Below are 23,456 nucleotides of genomic sequence, written 5' to 3' on the forward strand. Positions count from 1 at the left end.
ATACGAAATTTTTCGCGACTCCTGATGTGTGTGCCAAATTTGGTGAGTTTTGGGGTATGTTAAAGGCCTCAAAAAGGCGACTCTTCCGGTAGAATAATAATAATAATAATAATAATAATAATAAACATTCGAATTACAATAGGGTCCTTGCACTCCGTGCTCGGGCCCTAATAAACCTAACAGATACAATAGGGTCCTTGCACTCCGTGCTCGGGCCCTAATAATAATAACTCTAACAGATACAATAGGGTCCTTGCACTCCGTGCTCGGGCCCTAATAATAAACCTAACAGATACAATAGGGTCCTTGCACTCCGTGCTCGGGCCCTAATAAACATTCGAATTACAATAGGGTCCTTGCACTCCGTGCTCGGGCCCTAATGAGGCTGAGTGAGACAGAGTCTGAAAGCAGTGATCTCAGCGATCTGTGATTCCATCTAAACAAAAACAAAAACAAAAGAAGTTAAAGGGGAAAAAGTAGTCTGGAAGGCTGACCAAGAAGCACCTATATAGAACATGATAAATAATTCTAAAAAACATGCAACATTACGATGCTCAATTAGCTAAAAATAGCCACAAAAAGCTCAACCCTAAATCTTCATGCTAAAACATTTTAAGTTAAATAAATAGCAAAACAGTAACTTTAACCTTAAAAAATGCATTGAAAAATTACTGTAATTTAAAATACAAACATTGAAATTTGATACAAATACCATCAAATTTTTTTTTTAGTAGTTGTTCTTAATTTGCTAGAAATGTGTAAGACAACTAAAAGGAAGATTAAAAAGGATTCTAAACACAAAAACGTTCAGTCAAGCCAGACTACACTGAAAATGCATTTTTTTTTATAAAAATTCCTTATTTGTACAGTTACTGCTAATTTAGCTGACGAAAAAAGAAGCATATTTAGGATTTAATAAAGATACGCATTCTTCAAAATGTTTACATTTAATGCAAAATGGTAGATTAGCTCAATAAGGAAAAGTATGTGGTACAACGCAAAATACTAAATGAAGAAGAATGTGAGAAGATTAACTCGATGAGTTTTTATGAAAACAATTCAAGAAAGGGATTTATAACCTGATTAAATTCATGATGTGTTGTGTTTTTCTCATGAGAAATTATAAAGTCTATGAGTTAAATCTGAAGGCTGAGCTCCACATAAAGAAAAGATGAAAGGGGGGAAAAAAAGCATCTCACACACTTATCTTTTCTCCCTGCAGAGTTTTTCCGCTCTCATCTGCTCGCCTTTTCATCAAACCTAGACGAGCACAACCCGGACGTTGCAGAATGGAGGCTGGATGTGAGCCGGGTCATCAGGAACTCTCTGATCCAGGTGAAGCGCTCTCAGCTGCTTTCATAGAAGCCAGAGCTTTACTCTTGCAAAAGTTCCACCAAACAACACGATTTCCCCAGAGCTGAGATCTGATCCAAGTCTTTACGATGTAAAATACTAAGCAGAGAGGCAGAAGAGAGCAGCTTGCAGTTCTAGGTCACACAGGAGCATGGGATACTGAAACGTACTGGGGGATGAATGTCACAGTGCATGCTCTGCACTGACCTCAGGGCAGACGAGCGCTCCGTGAGCTGTTAAGTGTGAAAAATGACTTAAAATTCTCACAGAACACGTCAGCTCCAGAGTTGGACCCATTAACTTGTAGTTTCTTAAAATGTCCTCAGAATGTCAATATAATTATCATCCCAGGAAGGTGGCCTTCCCGCTCCTTGCATCAGATTTTTTCATGCTTTTTGATCCAAAATATATGCCAAAAATATATTCATGTCAGCAGTCAATGCCCAGTTTTTCTGCTTTTTTTCCCTGACATGAAATCTTTTTCTTTTCATGCCTTAAGGCTTAGTAGGCAGAATATGTGGGAAAAAATGTGGACTTGACACAATAGCTTTATTGTTCTAAATATTTACTGCAGCAAGTTATCTGGAATCAGTGGATGAAGTCCACCTTTTTCACAGCAGTACATTTTCATACTTTTGATATTCATAAAACTTGTTACTGCCTATAAATGCTTTAGAACTGAGCGAAACTCAGATATTTCTTATGAGATTTAAAAAGCTCCACACAATTTTCTAAAATGTGAACTGATAACTGATGATCTACTTTCAAAGTGTTCGTAACAGTAACACATTTACTGTAGTGACAGTAAATGTAAGTTAAAAGAAGCAAATTGTTCTACAAAGTTTTTTGACAGAAAGCATGCCGTTTTTGAATTACTTTTAATGATTAATGAATAATTTTTCAATTGATTAATATTCAGTCAGGGCTGCACGGTGGGGCAGGGGTTAGGTCTCTTGCCCCTTGTTCAAGTCCCAGCTGGGGGGACCTGAAACAGAACTTCAATGGGGGACCTTTTCTGTGTGGAGTTTGCATGTTCTCCCCATGCATGTGTGGGTTTTCTCTGGGGATTCCGGCTTCCTCCCACCATCCAAAAACATGCTTCATAGGTTAATTGGTTACTCTAAATTGTCCATGGATGTGAATGCGAGTGCTCATGGGTGTGTGATTGTGGCCCTGGCGACCTGTCCAGGTTGTCCCCTGCCTCCGCCCGCAGCCATGTGAAACCAAAAGGGAACAAACGGATGGGAAGATGAATAATTCAATGAATATTCAGTCAACTTGTGATTAGGATAATAATTCTGCAGAATTAATACTTCAAGTAACAAGAAAAGGCAGTAAAGTTTTTCATTCATGCAGACTACTTCAAAAAAGGGAGAAGCTTGAAGAATTCGGATTATGCTGCTTAATGCTGGACCCTTCTATTCAATTTTGTAAAAAAAAAAAGACCCAAAAAAAACTGAGGCAACAAACTTTTAGCTCTGTTAACAAAGCCATGTGGATGCCGTGTAATCGATTTGCAATGAGCTGATCTGTCATCCGGGTCCTTGTTTTTATTGATTTTAGTAATGGACACTAAAGTAAAAAAAACAAAACAAACAAAAAAAAAACATTTATATCCGAAACTTCCTTTATGTAAAGTTTAATACCTGTGATTGGCGACTGGCTATGATCAACTTTGGCCCTTTAGAGCTTTCGGGGTGCTTTTGTTTTGAAACCTTCAAAATACATAAGTGATAGCTTTTAAAATGTTGGCAGGCTTTCTTCTCGAATGATTCTGCACTGGTATTGACCTAAAATTTGGCTTGATTTTGCATTTTGTTCTGTAAGAAATGATTTTGAAAATGTGATTTTTGCCTCCATTCCCATAACATCACAGATAAATATGTCGGCATTCTCTTCCGATCCTCTGATGGGACAGAAACTTGCATCTGGACATGTTTGGCATCTAAATTATATTTTGTGTTAGAGTTTTGAATAAATTTGTTTTCCATCAATCATCAGTAAAAATAATAAATCGCACAATGGTTGGATGAGAATTGAACCCGACAGGGATCTTTTTCAGTTTTTTACCTTTAAAGAACTACGATTCTTTTGTCAGAACTTAACTTAAAACTAATTTCTGCTCAATCATAAACAATAATTAGACTCTTAAACTTAACGCATACATTTTGGGACTTGGTCAAATACAGGATGTGGCATGCATCGTGGGATTTTGGGGGACCTAGATTTAATCTTTAGTAGTGAATATAATTTCATATCTTGAAATAATTGTTAGTCGCACTTTTTTTGAGCAGTTCAACAAGTCAAACGGAGAAAAGAGTTCCCAATGGTCTTTTAATCAAGATTATTGAGCATTGATTAGTCAAAAAATAAAATACTTGTGTTGTTTTCTGGGATGTCGTTTATCAGAAATCTGCCTCTGAGTTGTGGGGGATACTGTTGGCTGGGAGTAAGCCTGTGCTCTTTTCCCATTAACCCTTTTGTTTAGACTCTCTCCTGTTTCAACTCTCCCCCCTCACTTCCCCAACTTAACATTACCGGTGCAACAAAAAATGGTGAGCAGTTTTACTCGGACGAGGAAAACAAAGACATACATGGATCTATTGGTCTGTAAGTGGATGCATCAGAATTGAGCGGAGCAGAGAGCTTATGAGAAAAATGCTAAAAAAAACAATCCAAAAACATGATTTTGTTTGGAGTGGGTCTTTAAGTGTTTGTTCTCAAAAATGTCATTTTTCCAGAAAATTCGTACTCAGTCTGATGCATTAGTTCTGACCCGAATCTCAGGCCAGTGCAGTAATGTTCTGACCCTCATCTTCCTCCTGCTCTCCTCCAGGCGACGGGCATGAGAGAAGATCAGCTGCTGGTCACAGTACTGCCAGGTTTGCCCACAACAGCAGAGTTTTTCCTCTTGCCAGACAAACAATTAACGGAGGGGAAACCAGAGAAGAGCTCTGCTCATCTGGACCAGGTGAGGAAACAGCTGAAGCATCACCAGTTTTTCTGCAGTTAGATAAATGGTACCTTGTAATCCTCACACCGGCTTCACTACATCATTCCCCTCTTTTGTCGGATCTATGACTCACCCTGTAATTGCTCTGGTAAAATCCCAACATCGAGTTCCTGTTCCCTCCAGCAGATGTCAGTGTTGATCCACTGCAGAGATGCTGGTTCTCCCCAGTGAAAATAATTCTGCAAAACGCCTGAGGAGCCTCTGCAACAGACTCATCAATAAGCCAGACAAGTATTAACAAGTTATCAGACGGAGAGACTTGAAAGCGCCTTCAGCCACATGCTGCTGGGCGGAGAGCATCTAAATCACAGGCATATCTACACGATCTAAATTATGATCCTAACGTAACACATAATGACTGATAATAACGCAATACACCCAGTCACCACCCCCACCTCCCTCTGTGGGAAGAAACTAACATGTAGAGAAGGAAGTCTCCCTTCTGTTCACACCTGCTCGATCTTCTGGAAATCCATAAATCTCTATTCAAGGTTGGCATTTTAAAGTGTAGAGCAGACTCTGCTTATTATCAGGTGTGATAGATGTGCTGACCCGGTACACTGCGAGAAAAAGTAATTAGTCAAAGCATAGACTAAATTTAAACAGCTCAGTAGCACAAAGGGGGATGAAGGAATACAGAAATTACTCAGATCACAATTAATTTAGCAAATGAGGCAGATAAGATGAATGAACTCGGCAGCAGAGAGAAGTTAGAAGAAACTAAAGATGGAGTTTGGTTGTTATGGAGTTTCACAAATGTTAAATAGCTGAATATCAACCCATTTAAAAAACAGCACCAGTTCATTTTTAGACTGTGTGGGAGCCTGGGAGAGAACTACAGAAAATGAAAGCTTGTTTCAGAAGTCTAAAGCTCCGGGTCGCTCTAATCTGACCAGCAGTTATCGGGGTGAGATGTTCTCAGTGCAGAAGGTTATGTGCCGGTCTCCAGAGAGGTGAACAAGTGTGGTGCGTGGTATGCATTATGCATGAAAGCAGAATGTTCCAGAGACAACAAGAACATGAGGCTCATTTTTTAAAGCTGTTAAACCATCCTGCAGGTGAAGGCTTGGAGTTTAAGAGTTTATCTTGAACATAGGGGGTAAAACATTAATTTCTTAAAGTATGTAACAGTGTTTACATTTATAGCTAAAAGTATTGATTCTATGCCAATTTTGTCACAAGAAAAAGGGTTAAGATGATAGAAAATGTCACGTTTGACTTGTCTGTCTTGGATTTTAAATTCAAGTGAATCTTTAATCTGAAAATATGAACCTGTAAATCTGCTGCAGTATGTCTGGGTTTTATTTGACACAGGGTGTATTTTATTCTGAAAGAACTATATACATTTTTTTCACTGTTAAAAAAAGCAACCCTGACTTGTGTCTCAACAGCTCTCTGAAGTTGTGCTGAGTGCCCTAAATCAGAACCTTGTCCAGTTCATGCTGCGCCCGGGTGTCCAAGTCACGGTGCACGCAGCCCACCTGTCAGCAGGTAAACAAGCACAGCTGTTTTGGTTTGTTTCAAGCAACCACAGACATTCTGTAGTGAGTGGGATAAACAAAAAGCATGACATGTAGGCTCAGTGGACAGTCAGGTTTATGTTTAATATCTTTCTGCCCCCTCCTCAACTAATAATCCCACCCCTGTGTGTGATTGGCTCCCACCATTTAGCTACTCAGAGACACTCAGAGAGTGAGCAACGTAACACGTATGTGTGCCTCTTCCTATTGGGGATGCTGCTTCTGTCCTAAAGGGGCTTATAAGATAAAGAGTAAGAGAAGTCCATATGTATGATTCACATGGGTGCCATTTCCGCACCCCACTCACTGCATGAGTCAGCTGGTTGGAAATACAGTCTGTGCAACTTTTTGTGTTTTTTTATGCTCTTTGGTGCTTGTCTTCCTGTCTCTGCAGCGCCCCTAGTGGACACCAGCGAGAACCACAGCGGCTCTGCCATGCTCATGCTGCTTTCAGTAGTGGTGTTGGGGTTAGCCATATTTGTCATCTACAAATTCAAGAGGTAAAGTCGCCTTTGCAGCTGTGATTTTGTGAAAAGCTGGAAGGGTTTACAATTTTCTGGCAAATATGAGTATCTACCTGCCAAAGACTTGGATGCATTCCACACTACATAAACATGATTAAAGAGAATTGTTGGGATTCTGCAGCAATTTCTTTCAATCCCTCCAAATGATATGATAACTATGAGGCTGCAAGAAGAGATTGTATTTTATGAATAGTTGAAGTTAAATTCTGGAGAACATGTAGAATATGTAGACTTGTGGTTATCTGCACTAATTGATTTCTGTTTCTTTGTTTTTGATTTTTTAATGTACATTTATATTCTGTTAGATTTTTTGTGAACTACTAAGGAAAAACCAGATGTGCTAAGGTTTAATAGTTGTATCAAAATCTCCAGAGATTAAATTAAAGCCATCATTTTTTTCTTGACTGCTTTCAACAGAAACACTTTTAAGGATCCATGTCTATGAAAATCTCAGTTTTGGTGTTTTTAACATGTTACTGTGGCATTTGTAGCGATTCTGTCCCTCCAAAAAAAACAAAAAACAACTACTGCTCAGTTTTCCTTTTCATTTCACTCCTCCCAATGTGTGTCACACAATCATACAATATTGTCAAGGAATCTGATTAACTGAAAACCTCTGTATCCTATTGATGTCGAATTTACCCTTTTAGCAGGACTGACTCCATTTCCCTGCAACAGTTCATTTCACTGTGAGCTTGTGCTGCAGTGACTGCAAACATGTGCAAGCCCACAGGGTTTTTATCTTCCTAAAATGTCACAGCACATTGCAACTGTGGAAAATTACCCTCCACAGCAGCAAAATGGACTCTTTCTGTGGGGTCATAATCTGTCATTAAATGGAAAGAAGGCCTTGTGGGTGATTAGAAAATAAAGCATAAAGTAGAAAGCAGTAGTCAACCAAACTGACGTTTGGGGTCAAATCTATTTGATGTGAGTGGAATGGTCTGGTGTGACTACACCTTAAAACCAGCTTCTCCATCTGTTCTTGGATCCACTCCCAAGTTTGATCTTGGTGCTCACACCAAAGATGCTTTTAGGTCATTTTTAATTAATTAAGTTCTAGTTCCTGGTAGGCAGCTCCAGGCAAGTTGAATCTTAAGTTTTCCAGGAATTCTGCTGTTCAAGGCAATTGGACTTTAAAGGTTCAACTTGAATGAGTAGCTTCTTCAGTTCAGAACTGAGGAAACTACTTTGATGATCAGCAAAAAGTCTTCTAGATGAGCCTTTCCATGGAGCATGGAGATTAATGCTTTGGTCACAAATCCAACTGCCACCATTTCTTGCCATTCTCCTATTCTTTGAACATCATTGGCGTGGTGATGAATGTAGACTGCAGCAGTCAGGCGGCCATCAGGCATCAGTCAGTCAGGCGCGGATGACCCCATTACAAAATCAGGCAATAGCTGGGCGGCCAGAGGGCGGGGGCAGCTGGATTGCGGGATGGCTGCAACTCTGATTTGACGATGTGTTAATGTCTCTGGACGGCAGCTGTCCATTTCAAGTCCCACTGGCCTCCAACTGCCTGGTAGCCCGGGGGTATATAAAAAAAAACAAGCTATTCTGCTTGTTACTGGACTGCCACTGCGCAACCTCGAAATGTGTCAGAGCGGTCACTGACCGATTGCCATTTTATTTTCCGAAAACCTCCCCGGCCATTGCACAGCATGTAAAAATGCGGCTGCCACCTACAGTTTGCAAATGGTGCTGTCCGGCCACCTGCCAACTTTGCTGAAAAATCTGCATTTAGGTCCCCACACTGTGGCATTTTGGGATATGTGACCATAGCATTAGCTGTAGAATGTGTGGATGTCCTATGGTTCCCTTTAGACTTCCCTGCCGTGCTTATAGGTGTTAAATAGTTAGAAAATGGATGTGGACACCCTTTACTTGGGCTTGATTTAGTGCCAAAAACATGGACCAGATCAATAGGTTAAGTCCCACAGGGTCTATGTGGAACAAGTTGACATTCACATTTGTAAACAACATGGCCTCACACCTTCACATGTTAGCTAGCTAGTTTTGTCCACTTGCCTCACTGTGAATCTTTTCTCAAGGAAGATCCCAGGCCTCAACGTCTATGCGCAGATGCAGAACGAAAAAGAACAAGAAATGAAGAGTCCAGTGAATCCATCGGAGGCCACGCCCAGCTCACAGCAGGACTTGGTGCATTCTTTGGAGATCCTGGACTCAGAGTTTTCCTCACGGCCCATTGGTGAATCCCCGCCTACATTTGTTTGAAATCCTCAGTCCACGTTTCCCCTCATTGTCCTCATGTTTGTGTTTGTGTCACTCATCCTGTCGTTTTTCTCAGTGAAATGGTCCAATCAGAGGGAGAGCTAAACTAAACTGAGTTTGGCACAAAATACTGTGACTTCTTTTTGGTACGATTAACAAATCGCTCTCTTTTCTGCTGTTGACTGAGAGAACAGATGGTTGGGGAATGGAAGAAAAGCCCAGGATCAATTTTAGTGGAGCATCATAAACCTGCAGAACATTTGGCTCTGCTCAGCTAATCTCAGGCTTTGAGGAGACTAAAATATGTGAATGGTGTCATTTCCACATTCATCACTTCACGTTTCATTTCTGCTGTTTTTTTCCTGTCATTTGTTACCCCTCTGTTTTTCCTACTTTGGCTGTAATGTTGTGTCTGTTGCCACTTGCAGTCAGTCTTCTAAGCAGAAAAACTGCTGTCGGTGTGGGTTAGCTTACTTTAGATTTTTTATTTTGAAATTTATTGTCAGTCACATTAGTGCCAAAATAATTTGTACCCATCTCCCAGGACTTGCTGTTTGAATCTCAAGTTTTTATACATTTGCCGGTCCTTTCTTACTTAGTTCAAAGCCTAAAACATTGATTAAACTCAACGTATTAACAGGAATGGTGTTTTAAAAGCCAGATTATGAGACAAATGTTAATTTATAACAATTTTCTTTTAGCATTTGACTGATGTTGATATATACACAAGGGGTGAGGGTATATCAGAATGCATGTACACTGACACGTTTCTCTTCTAAAAATCTGCTTTTAACAGTAACTCTGGTACGGCCCAACATGTTAACTTTGGTCCACCTGAGAACTAGGATCTCGGTTTTTCTTACAAAAGTACTCTGCTGTAGTTTATATCAATGTAATGCTCTAATGACTGTCTACAGAAGCAAACAGTTGAGATGACTAATTGTAATGAAATTAAGTTGGCAGAAATGCAATGAAATTTTAGAAATTGTAAATGATAACAAAGTTTAGTAATGTGTCATGGATAAACATGGAGTAGAGAGAAAGTGGAGGTTTACTTCTCAATGTTGTTTTTCCTCTGTTGGTTAGGGCTCACTTCTGCCAATTAGGCCCTGACATTAGCAGCTGGAATGCGTTTGTTTTCAGTTTACTTCAGTTATTTGCTCACCGCTGTGTGTGAAAGCAAACCAGAAAAAAAATCAGGAAATGACATGGTCATGCGTCTCCTGCATGCAGCCCTCATTTGGCCTTTTTCTTCCTCTAATTTTCTGTCTCCTCCTCCGATGCAATTAAGCTCGTGCTTCTCACCCTGTTCCCTTTGCATGGGTTGCCTTCGGTGTTTCTACTAAGATGAGTTTGTAAGGTTTTCTTAATTATTCCAACCTGTGTGTGAGCACACATTTTCCATCAGGTTTTGGCCATCAATCACGATTCAGTCCAAACCCACATAGTCAGTTCAGTCTCCGTTCCCAACCTTGCTCCAGTTTAAAGTCTACAACCATTGGAATGTCTTTAGAAACAAGAAACGAGGGGGACTTTCTCATACTTTTCCAAGAGCAATGCAAAATCTTCTCTTCCAACTTCTTTCTAGTACCTCCACCATCTTCAAGGGAAACTGGGTATAAAAAGTAAACTCTCCTGTTCTGGTTACACACTATTAGTCAGCATACTTCCCTTACAAAGCCGTCCTCAATCATCTTGTCTATGTTTTGTTTTCAGAATCACCAAATACCAGCCAATTAATCTACCCTAATCCATCTACATTTTCTCTCTGTTAACCTTTCTGGATTTTACAGTCAACAGTTTTTTCAAAGAGTAAGGTGTTCATCTAAATGGTAATTGTGTCTAGTCAGTTAACCACTATCTTAATCATTATATACAGATATATATGGTTTAATGTTAAGTTCATGGTTTTGGTTACACTGTCAGATCTTTTGCCAGTATTTTAAATGCAAGTTTGCGTTTTTTCAAAAACCTATTCTTATTTCATCCAGTCTTTGGTCTCATGCACAACTTTTCATGACAGTCGTTGTTGTAACACACTTTAGTTTTTTGGTTCCCTTCAGTCATTTTAAGCCCATGGTTCTGATCTCTCTTAAGATCTCTTGCCCTTTTTTTAGACCCACATTTGATTTTTCCAGTATGTATTCCTAATGTATCAATTTGGTCTCCTGCATTTTGGTTTTTTGTAACAACATCCCATGACAGCTGCTGATCTCTGTATAAAGTGTCTTTGTCAATGTTAATGGTGATGTCAAAGAAGTGAAATTAGGCTTCACCATTCACATTTTACATTAATCTGTGTTCCACACATTGATTTTTCTTCAATTTTTAATTTTTTATTCTAAGAAATTAAAAACATTTATGCTCTGACGGGCCACATGAAATGGCCCGCGGGCCTTGAGTTTGACATATGTGCTGTAGAAGCTTTTTATAGCAAACTAGAAACAACTGCACAAACACAATGCAGAAATGCAACCTAACCTATTTCTTTGTCACCTCTCCTTAGGATGTTTGAAGCCTCATGTTCACGTGACATTCTCCACAGAACTTCCCACATACATTGTCTGAACTCTGCACTGGATTAACGCTCCAGCTAAGTCAAGGATGTTTCTTTTTTTTTTTTCATCTTTTGGGACACAATGGTTTTGAGCTTTATACCTGTGCATGTGGGACCCTGCTGACTCGTACTACTGTTCAGACCAGAAGAAACTGTGTACAGGTTTTGATTTTCTTTTTTAACCTGTCTGACAGTTAGTTCCATGAGTCAGACACGTCGTCGATGAAGGATAGCGAGCAAGAAGGAGAGGAAGGCGTGTAAAGGACATCAGCGTCTTGGATTTTCTTGCATATCTCATATCGGCTTGCTGTTCAAGGCTAACAGCAATGATGTAATATTTATTCATGGGAAAATACTTTTCTTAAGTGCGTTGTTAAAGTAAAATTCACATTTATTTTGTAAATCATGAATGTCTGTTAGAAATGTGTGTATTTTAATAACAAATGTCATACTAAAAAGCAATCCGGTTATAACATATGTATACTTCAAAAGCTTTTGGTCTACTGTCCTCAGAAAGCTGATTTATGGCACAAAACACATTTTGTACAATTGTTTTTTTTTTTAATATTAACACCAGTCAGGCTGGGTTAACTTTGATTTAAAATTTGCTGTTAAACTTATGCTTCTGGTGCGGTTTATGCCACTTTGTAAAATGTTTTGTGCTTAACTGGACTGCGAGGATGCCTCTTGACACCCTTCCACAGTGTCAGATACCAATGGACCTTTTGGGATTGGAAGAAGAGATGTATGGCACTGAAACTTTGTAATAAGGTGTCAAACTTCAGGTGGATGTTGGAATGTTTCTGAGATTCTAATTTCCAAAAATTCTAAAAAGCAGGCAGCTAGAAAAAGTCAGACAGAGAGACGTTAAAGGAGATGGAGGAGACTGTTTGAATACTTAATGTGGTGTGCCAAGCTTAATGCTCGCTAAGGTTGGTGACACATTTGGGCTCAAGTCCCGACCCACTCTGGTGTAGACCCAGTCTTCATTCTGGCTCATTAAAACATTCTGCTGGAACAAGAAAGCTGCATGGCTGCTTAACTAGTCGAGGCCTGTTGAGCACTTTGTACTTGAAATCTCTTAGATTTTAATATCGAATTGGCAGCGTTGCTCCATTTGCTTTCCCGTGTTTTATTCTTGGAAGGCAATTGGATCCAAAGGGAGTGTTTGCAGACATTAAAAAAGGAAAAACAATATTGCAACAGTTAATCCTGTGTTATGATGATCCTATTAGCTCTCACTATAATCAAGATTAACCAACTTTAACATTCGTGGTCAGCAAAGATTACAACATAGAAAGATTCCTTTTTTTGTTAAGGTTCACTGTATTAAGTTACAAGTAGAAAATCCATTAAAGATTCTTCCCAAAAGATCCACAAAATAGTCAGTCAATATAGATGTCTGAATTCTATCTGGAGGTATTACTAACCATGTTTATGCTAGTCAAAAACAAGTATTGGATTTTGTTTTGTTGGAGCCCAAAAGCTTAATTTTGAAGCAGCTTTTTTAAAACTTTACAACAAAGTTAGTGGCTTTAAAAGTTGCAACTGCAAAAAAATATATACTATTTATTTTTTGGAATGATGAATGTGGAGGTTTAGTAAATGTCTGATTACACCAACCAACAACACAACAAAGCATTGTACGTTTTTCAGACCTTGAGAGCTGACTTTAATATTTGAGACCTTATTAAATAGATGATATTTAGAAATATTTTTTTTGCCATTAAAAGCTAGTAACTCACAGAAGGATCTACAGTGATCCACAAGAACTGTGGTCTAAATTTAAAAAATAATCAACTTCTCTCTGTCTGGCTCTTGGTTTATTAGCTTGTCTGGGGCCTACCTGCCCACCACCCAGGAAAGAAAGACTGGGTCTGAAAGTGCGTCTTGATTTTAAGTTTCACCGGACGGCAGACAGGAAGTCTGACCAACTGTTTCATAAGCTGTGATGCGACAGCACCAAAGGGTAATGATCAAGTTGAGCTTTCTCACCATCTCTTCCCCCCCTGCAGAATTAGCAAGATAATTATTTTTGTAGAGAAATATGTTATAACAAAAATATAAAAAAAAGGGTTTTAATACTGTACAGATTTTGTATAAGAACAGATGGTAAGATGTTACAGTGGTTTGTTTGACCTCAACTGTGCTGTGTGTAATTGTTTAATGCATTTACAATCATATTTATTAAATGGAAAGAAGTCTGTTTACTGCATTTGGGTTTTTGTAACTTCAAAGGATTTCAAAATGAAATCTTCCACCCATGAATGACACAAAAAAATTATCATTAATATTTTTCTCTCTCCTTATTAAGTTCTCTAAGGTTCTTTGCACACTCGGGTACAATACTCTACTCCCAGTAAAAGAAATCGTGGTAAATGGGGGGGGGGCATATTTCCTAAGGAAGACAGTCATTGGAAAAGATACTTGACCCCACTTTGCCCCCAATTTCAAGAAATCTGTAGGCCACTTTGGAGAGAGGTGTGTGGCAGATGGAAGAAATCCTAAAACAAATTGTTTTACATGGATGGATGGATGGGATTACTTTTAAGTGTAGTTTAAGAGCAGCAGCCTGGAGACCAGTCAAAAAAAGAAAATAGTGATCACAACTATCTTCATCTATCAACATCTATCTATCTTCAAGTGACTTAAAAGTTGATTTTCTCCAAAATAAGATAGCTGACCATGGCCCCTAAGAAAAACTATGACTACGAAGACCTTAAGAAGATTCTTGATGATATTCGAGGTACGTTGTATCCTTTCATGGAGCAAGTGACCGCTAAGATAGCTCTTCTTATGGAGCTAATGGAAGAGTTCCGGAGGCTCCGGGCTCAAAATGAGCAAAGAGATAACCGGGTCGAAATTCTGTAGAAAAGACTGGAGGATGTGGAACAAAAAGCAAGAATGAATAATGTCATTCTCACTGAAGTACCGATCAAACCTCAGGCAAAGCTAAATGGAGCTGGAGTTAGCATTGCTAATGCTTATAGCGCTAGCATTGCTAGCAGTTTTTTTTGAAACTGGGAGCGATGGAGTGTCTTTGGAACACCAAGTGGAATCATTTCTCACGTCTAAAGGGATTTCCCTGGATCTAAATACCATCGAGATCTGCTACCTGCTCCCCAGGAGAAAGGAGACGGATAAACCAGCAATCCTCATCAGGTTTAATTTCAAGAAATATGACGCCTGGATTCATCACTTTCTCCAAAAGTCTGAAGTGACCCTGATTTTCAGCAAAGTTCTGACCTCCAGACAACTTGACCTAAACTTTCAGCGCCGCTGATATCAGCTGAAGAAGGATATGGACCTTAATCTAATGTCTGCAGACATAACAGCGAAGAGAACTATAAACTCTGTTTAAATCTAGAAGAACGGCTGTTAATCAGCAGAAGAAGGAATACCAACCTTGGTCATTCGACAGAATATGGACCCTTTTTTATTTTATTTTATTTCACAGCATTACCTTATTATAAAAAATAAATAAATAAAAACAATGCTTAATCAAGTATTGAAAATGGTTAAATTAATTGATTTCTAATGATAATACTTCACTTGCTCCAAAAATTGAAAAATTGATTCATGATTTTTCCTAATGTATTTTTGCACATATTTGAACTTTTGATACTTGAGCATTTATTGCTATGAAGATTTTTAAAACAGTGATATGTCTATTTTACCGATATAGTATTATGTTTAATTCATGTAAATGCCTTTTACAAGTAACATAATCTGCATATATTTTGAATATCTGATCTCTATTTGTTATTTTTGCATAATAATTAAGTAATTCATCTTTGACATGTGCTTTATTGATACCTAATGATAAAAGCTAGGAACTGGATGATGATAAACCATGTAATAAACCATTTCAAATAAAAAAATTCAAATTAAAAATGAGCAAAAAGATAACCGGGTCTGCATTCTGGAGAATAAACTGGACGATGTGGAACAACAAGTAAGGATGAATAATGTCATTCTCACTGGAGTACTGGTCAAACATAGGGCAAAGCTAAATGCAGCTGGAGTTAACATTGCTAATGCAGCTAATGCTAGCATTGCTAGCAGAAACGGAGAGCAGCGGAGAGTCTCTGGAACATCAAGTGGAATCATTACTCACGTCTAAAGGGATTTCCCTGGATATACTGTAAAAACCATCGAGACCTGCCACTCGCGTCCCAGGAGAAAGGAGACGGATAAACAAGCGATCTTCATCAGGTTTGTGAATCAAAAACACAAGCTAGCTCTGATGAATCAAAGTAGGAATCTGAAGGGATCTGCTGCTGATCTGAACGACCATCTGACCAGAAGGAATGCTGAAATCACCAAACATGCCAGGCTTCTCAGGGAGCGTAAGCAGATTGAGAACACTTGGGTTAAAGGCTGCAGGATTTACATCAAACCACTCGGTCCACCGGACCGGTCCAAGGTTCTGGTTGTGAACACCATGAAGGACTTTGAGAAGTGTTTTATCACGGACATCTGAACCAACATGCAGTAATAAATCAAAGAGCCAAATAATTTCAAGAAATATGACGCCTGGATTCATCGCTTTCTCCAAAAGTCTGAAGTGACCCTGATTTTCAGCAAAGTTCTGACCTGCAGACAACTTGAACTCAACTTTCAGCGCCGCTGATGTCAGCTGAAGAAGGAGAAGGACCACGATCTTATGTCTGCAGACATAACATCGAAGAGAACTGTAAACACTGTTTCCAGAAGAACGGCTGTTATTCAGTAGAAGAAGGAATACCAACCTTGGTCATTTGACAGATTACGGACCCTTTTTTAATTTTTTCTTGACAGCATTACCTTATTGTAAATAAATAAAATTAAAAAATTAGTAAAATAAATGATTAATCAATTATTGAATATGGTTAAATTGATTGATTTCTAATGATATTACTTCACTTGCTCCAAAAATTGAAAAATTGATTCATGATTTTTCCTAATTTAACATAATTTTGCACATATTTTAACTTTTAATACTTGATCAAATTTTGCTAAGGAAATTTTTGAAACAGTGTTATGTTTATTTTACTGACATAGTATTATTTTTATTAATCATATACATGACTTTTATAAGTAACATAATCTGCATATATTTTGGATAATTGATCTGCATTTGCTGATTTCTAAAAGGTATTTTTTACATAATAATTAAAGTAATTAATCTTTCTCATATGCTTTATTGATACTTCAGGATTCTTAATTCTGTCTGAAAAAAAGTTAGGAACCAGATAATGAATCATATAATAAAATGGTTACGGTATAACAGGGTGAGATTATATAAATTAGCTTTGAGATTATATAAATTCGCTTCCTTCCACTCCCTTTCAAGCAATATTTATTTTTATGCCTAATTATCCTGAGTTTGATTTGTCATTGTATGAATGTATAACTGATGATTGTATTGCTGTTGTGTATTATTCTTATTTGATTGCTTGAAATAAACCATTTCAAATCAAATCAAATAAATATAGTAGGTGGTCTTGCAGTGAATGTTTAAAGCGTTTGACACTTTTTCTCTTGTCAGCTTATATTGGTAGGGATATACTGTGTTCTTCTAACATACTCAATCCTGACTGAAGAAAGTGGTGTTCATAGAAATGTAGACTCAGACTGACTTGGACCAATCACAACTTACTGATTTCTGGTTCCACCATGGCAACGGCTGTATAGCAAAATAAATGGTGACGTTGTGGGTACCGGATGTTCTCGGGTTGCCGTATGTTCTCGGGGTCCTTTGGGGTCCTTCGACCAATGATGACGTCACACTATTTGATTGGCTGTAAGTTGCCACGACCAATGAGTTAACGTCGCTAAGTTTTAAAAAAAAACTTTATTGACAATTGCGGTATCATACATTAACAATGACATTAACGTTAACAACGAACAATAACAATGTAATCAATATTGCCTCGAAGATCAGTCACCATTGCCAAACATAAAATATTAACATAGAAAATAAAGAATAGAGGGGAAAAAAAAGAAACAATGAACATAACACACAAATAAATAAAAACATAAGTAAAATAAAATAAAGGAACATAGAAAAAATCTAAATAGTCTAATACTAGTGATGTCTCCTCTAGTGATATAACTCATTGGAAGGACCCCCGAAGGACCCGAGAACATCCGGCAACCCGAGAACATCCGGTACCCACAACGGAATTGACTTCATTTCATTGGAACCAGAAACAATTCATTTTCTATAGGTGACATCACACTTAATTGGTCCATTTCTCTTATACAGAAAATGCTTAGGGTTAGGGTTAGATGCGATCAAAACCTGGCTTTTCTAAAGAGGGGGCATAACCAACAAGGCAAGCAACCATGACAGACATTGTAACACAGCCAATGTGACCTCTAAAGAGCATTTGATTAAACAGTCTCTAAGTAAAGGACTACTGAGATAAACTGACAAGGTTTCAGAGGCTTCTGACAACCTGCCTCTAAGAGGAAGTTCGGTTTTGCCCGATTTTAAAAACGTTCAGAAGCTCTTCTTTTGTAAAATATTCCTGGTGAGGTTTGAGGATGACATAAGATTTCTCCCTTACCTCCTCTGACCAACGTTTAACAGCTGTAACTCATCTCACCAGATTTCACCAATGTGAAGCTTTTTGCTATATCAAAGTTTTTTTGTCTTCATCAAAATTTTTTGTCTTAGGCCAGGGGACTATGAAGGGGAGCCCAAACGCTGTTGTTGTAAGGCATTAATTCAATTCAATTCAATTCAGTTTTATTTGTATAGCCCAAAATCACAACAACAGTCGTCTCGATGGGCTTCGAAGTAAAGCATGAACTTAAAAGGATCACGAATACAAAGAGTTCAATAGGAAAATACTAAAATGAACTAACAAACTGACTATGCTATACTGGCATTCCTGCCCTTAGACCCCCCTTCGCGGTAAGTGTTTGTTTTCATACTCACATGAATGGAAAGCATTCTGACATCCTCCAACTCCAGATTATATGCAAATGTCTTTGCTTTTGTGATTCAAGAAGCAACCTAATCAATTATTTTTTACTTGACTCTTTCCTGCTCTTACATTTTTGCAGGTATCTTTTTATTGAACAATTAGGACAATATGACATTGAAAAAATGCAGACTACATTGTCGGGTATACTTGAGCTGAAAAACAATGACAACATGCAGAATTGTGCACCCTCCGGGGTATAAAGCATGCTTCAAGCAGAATGTGTGCTTTTAAAGAAAGTTTCAAACTTTAATAAATACCATGGTTTTCAATTCTTTGCTCTTTTGCAGAGAAAAACTTTAAAACGTTGTCTTTTTATAGGAGACAAACTGAAGTGGCGTCATTAAAGATGAAGATTTTAATTTCAGCAGGGATGTAACCTTATACTATGTTCTGGAGCAGAATGTGGTCACACTGAAGTGAATGATAGTACATGAAGACTAGGGGTAATTAGAACTGCTCCCTTACTCTTATTCATGCGCTCCGAAAATAGCAGCAGTGTCAGTAATGATGGTCCCTGCAGCAATGTGAGGCTGTGGGCGTACGGAGCATCGGTCTGTTCAAAAATGTCCCCTGGAAATAATGTGTAACTAAAGACTATTGTTGTCCTCAATAAAAGAGGCAGGCAGGTTGGACTAAGCAATAGTGCAGCAATAAGATCTAAAGAGGAGGAAGAGAACAGTGTGGGACAAAGGACGACTCTCAACCAGAGGTTGGTCAGCAGTCCAAGACAGATTGATTCCAGAACAGTTTAGCTCTGCTTCCATTGTCTCCGTGGACAGCAAAGTCAAAAAAAAAGGCTCAGCTGTCAGTTCAAATTGCCTATATTGTCAGATTACTCTAAAACTACCCAACTGAAAGATTTTAAAGAATCATTTGAAAACCCAATTAAAATGGCATTGGAGTTCTTTAGTCTTGAAGTTATATACATCTTGACAAGTTTGATAATCATTTTAGATTAGGATTATTTGGAATTTTCTTTTCGGTAATATGCAGGCTCAAAGCAAGATAATTATGTAAACATCTACTCACACCACAGATTATCTGATTTTAGCCGTGCTGGAGCACAAATGTTCAACTAATACGCTTTTAGTTACTATTATGTAATATCTTTCTACATCCATCAGCAGGACGCTCGAAAGTAGCCTTATACTTAAAGAAGTTGTTGTAAAGTGAAATTCCATACTATATTCTTGTCTAAGTCATCTCTAATACATTAATGCATTAAAAGATATTTTAGCCATTTGTGAAAAGCAGATATCTCTGGGGGCCGGTTTAGCTCGTGCTGGTTTGCGGCGCCTTCCGTCTGTGAGACCAGGGTCCGAATCCGGGCTGCTCCCTATTCCCTTCTCTGCTGCTGTCTGCTGTGCCGGTCCCAAGCCCGGTTGGATTGAGAGGGTTGCATCAGGAAGGGCATCCGGCATAAAAAACATTGCCAAGTTAACGATGCGACTCATCCTCAAGGGAGGTTTGTTTTGCTGTGGCGACCCCTGATGGGAGAAGTTGAAAGTGAAAGAAGAGGAGTGAAAAGCAGATATCCCTGACAGGGATTTTAATAAAATGTTCCATACAGTTTAATTTGCTGACTTTTAATTCCAAATCTGGACAAATGTAGCAGACTTTTAATCCTTGTAGTTCTTTCATTTTTGTATCATTAATATCTTACTTGATTAGGTTTTGTTGTTTTTAAGAAATTCACTGAGGATTTTGCATCAAGAAGAATCAACTCTGCCAACAAATCTGTCCACCTCACCTTTTCCACTCAGACTCATCTGGAAATGTGGGATGCCCATAACAGCCGTGTGGTTCAGAATCAAAACTGCTTACCCAAAATCTGCAGTTGTAAACAATACTTTAAGCTTCATGTTTGTTGAAGGCTGGTGCTTTTCAGCTAGAATGCACTTAGTTTAATTCCTGGCTGGTCTCTTTGTATGTTTTTACCACTTTTTCAAGGTTTTGTGCTGTAGATGTTACATTTATTCATGGAGTGTATGAGTGCATTAGGTATTGTGTTAGGGACCCTTCAGTGGTGTGGCGAAGGTCTGTCCCTGTCTCAACCCTGAGCAGCATGGAAATTGTATGGAAGGAAGATGGATAGGTCTCTGTGTGAAGTTTCATTTGTGATGACGGTCTGCATGACTCACATTTGAGTCACAACATCATCCTCTTTTTATAACGGCATCTGAAGTGCATTCACATTTTTAGGTGTAATCGTGTCCTTCTGGACCAGCATAACAATGAGTCTGCAGCGGCACCTGTGTCAATACAATTCACCCACTGGCATGGCTGACACGACCTCTGGGTTAAAGATGGTGATGGCTTTGACGTGAACTCGCCACAGATGCAGAGCGCCCCATTCTGGGTCAAATCCAATCAACTGCGTCAAGTCTCTTTATCTGATAGAATAAAGAAAGTGTCAGGGACCCACATAATTGTGTATTCAGAGTACACGACAGGCAGGCAGAGGCTGAGTGACTCCTTTGACACCCCTGCACTGAAAAAAGTTCACAATCTCCCCATTTTCAGCCACCACCAGCCATCCCTGCTCCTGGTAAAAGTGACAGGTCATGTGAAAGACCTCTACCTAACGTGAACTCCATGACTCACATTTGCGATGCTGTCAGGTGTTTTCTCTTGTGTAAGAATGGGGAAAAGAGGTACAACTCCAAGAAGTGTTTAGAGGCATTAACCTAACTTTAACATGAACAAAATAACAGCTTCACTGCACAAATTCTTAGTGGCCATCGTGGTTTAAATAGTGGGGCCTACAACATCCTAAAATTGAATATTCTTACTTTTGTCATTAGTCTAAAAATTCTGATCAACATTCACTCCTTTCATGTTTTGATCAAGAAGAAAAAAAGGTCTAAGAATCAGGCACACGTAGCAAGACTTTCATGCTTTATCTCTTCACACATTTTATTTTTAAGTAATTGATCTGTTGTGAGTTTGGTAAAGTTTAAAACCTCACATCTCACTCAGGAAGTACGGTATGTTTGGTGGGATCCCACTGGTTTTAAACAGTAGACCTGAAAGTGTCTCTGCCTCATGTGCCAAATGCTAAATGGCTAATACTTATATAGTGCTTTTCTACCTTCTTCGAAGGCCCAAAGCGCTTAACAGTCAGAGTCCCATTCACTCATTCACACACATATTCAAACTGATGGCGGCTCCGCTGCCGAACACTGGCAGCTACTTTCCACCAGAAGCAAGGTGGGGTTCAGTGTCTTGCCCAAAGGACACTTCGACACATGGGCGGGCAAGGCACCACTGCACCATGGGCGCTAAAGACTCACACGACTGGAAAATGTGAGTTCAAGCAACCACTTTCAATTAAAAATCTATGTCACCATGCTTGTCTGTATGTTTTGAACTTCTGTATTCGAAACTCTCACGTTCACCCATCATTGAGCGGCCATTGAGCACACCCCAACAGGTAAACTAGTTGAACTTTGACCAATCAGGGACTTGTATTTGGTAGCGACATTTGAAATGATGCCATGAGTAGCATCCTTTTCAAAACACAGAGGTAGCAACAGTTTGAAAATTGATTATGAGGGAGGAATTAATAATTGCGATGTGTGTTAATTGGAATAGAGCTGTGACAGAAAAGGTCTGGAACAAGGTTCACAAGGTAAGGCTGAACTTATTTTTGTTTTCTTTTTAACCCTTGTGCTAACCCAGGCAGTTTACCATTGGGAGTTGGGTCATGTAGACCCACTAGACATTGCGCTGAACCTTTTTTCTTCAACGATTTGTGATCTTCACTGGTGTCCATGGATTACATGAAATCCTCTTCACCTTTATCCACCTTTGTCATGGTAGTAATAACGTGTCAATGTAAGGGTGGGGTCATCTAAGATAGCACAAGGGTTAAGGATGTGGTTTTTCAGGGTAGTTTTTTCTTTTTTTTTCTTTATTTTTTTTCCAGTTTTTTTCTTAGTAGACTTCCTGTTCAGCTGACCCTCTACTTAAGTTTACATCACTTAAATAGAGGGTCAGGAAGCAAAATAGTATTATGTCACTTTTCTCTCCATTATCACACAAACGTAACTAGGTTCTTGCACTGGAGCAAAGCATGTCTTCATCCTCATAAAATCATGCTCCTGTGTGCGCAGAATGATGCAATACAGCATAAAAGCAGAATTATGAACACGTAAAGACACACCAATGCTTCATGTCTGCTCCTCCTCTCCTGTGTTCTTGACAGCTTATTTCACGTGAGGCAGTTTTAGTGCATGTTTTTGACATTTACGAGACAGAAAGTCAATACTCTCTGACTTGACCTGTTCGAAAGCCTGGTTTGTTGCTCCCTGAATCTGTTTTAACTGGCACGTGTCTGGTATGACCAGACTTTTTGACAACAATGATTCTTGTTTACAACAACAAACCTTCAGACCATTCATAAGTCTGTCCGGTCTGGCCTTCCATACAAGCCCTGGATATAAGATTCTGATAGGTCTCATGCGAAACCCCATACTAACTGGACCAGTGATTTCCATCCTCACCTATAGGATGCAGAAATGAAGCCCGAAGTGGGACTGATACACTGACTGAAGCGCATTCCACCCAGCTCAACAAGGTGCCAAAAAGGGCAGAGTGGACCAAATGAAATAAAGTGAGTGTTTTGTTGAATCTACCCACAAATCATACAACATTTCTCTTCAACCCACTTCTTCTCAAGCACACAGTCTGTTTTAAACTATTGTGTTTATTTTCGTTTGTTTTTGAAATAAAGAAATTGAATTGAAATTGAAAATTGAAAAGTTAATTACCCACTACTAAAGGACTACTAATTGAAAAAAAATAGTAATTGTCATCAGAACGGAAAGTAAAGCAAAACCATAAAAACACTGGATACGTTTTTTGCCGGTATTTACCAACAGCCTCCAGTGGTGATTTGAGGAAGTGCAATCGTTGGTTTTATAAATTTTTGTACACTTAACAAAATATTTGCGCATCTATGCTGATTTTTTCCCAGCTCTTGTCTCTATGCAGTCTGTATTTAGGAATCTACACTTTACTATTTTTTTAATAAAAAAAAAAAAAGTTTTATTTTTCTCAGTTAATTTAGTGTGCTCATATGAAATGCACAATAAAAGCAAACCAAATAGTCTTCTTAAATCTATAGTACAAGTATAATTACTTGGCTTACAAGGACACCTTTTGCAAACTCTAGCATATCTGATTGCAGTTCCCAAAAAAAAAGCTCAATTTCTAGCAAAATTTTAGATTTAATGATTCCGGCTTGATTTTATGCATTTTAAATATCTCACAGAA

The 23,456-nt window shown here is 38.6% G+C and overlaps 1 protein-coding gene across 2 annotated transcripts in view; it reads left to right on the forward strand.

Moving 5' to 3' along the window:
* Nucleotides 1-13,415, forward strand: part of LOC101163788 (VPS10 domain-containing receptor SorCS1) — a 167,268-nt gene extending 153,853 nt beyond the window's left edge. Inside the window, exons 22-27 of one of the 2 annotated variants that reach the window (XR_002292451.2) lie at nt 1,223-1,335; nt 4,190-4,324; nt 5,758-5,857; nt 6,281-6,386; nt 8,469-8,622; nt 11,152-13,415. Coding sequence is in view for 1 of the 2 variants with exons in the window: in XM_011488553.3 (XP_011486855.2) it covers nt 1,223-1,335; nt 4,190-4,324; nt 5,758-5,857; nt 6,281-6,386; nt 8,465-8,622; nt 11,152-11,213 (674 nt within the window). In the remaining variant the exon portion in view is untranslated. Of the gene's footprint in view, nt 1-1,222; nt 1,336-4,189; nt 4,325-5,757; nt 5,858-6,280; nt 6,387-8,464; nt 8,623-11,151 lie in introns of both variants that reach the window. The other variant, XM_011488553.3, reaches the window with a different exon arrangement.
* The last annotated feature ends 10,041 nt before the right edge of the window (nt 13,416-23,456 follow it).

The sequence above is a fragment of the Oryzias latipes genome, chromosome 1 (genome assembly GCF_002234675.1).
Source record: "Oryzias latipes chromosome 1, ASM223467v1".
Taxonomy (NCBI): Eukaryota; Metazoa; Chordata; class Actinopteri; order Beloniformes; family Adrianichthyidae; genus Oryzias; species Oryzias latipes.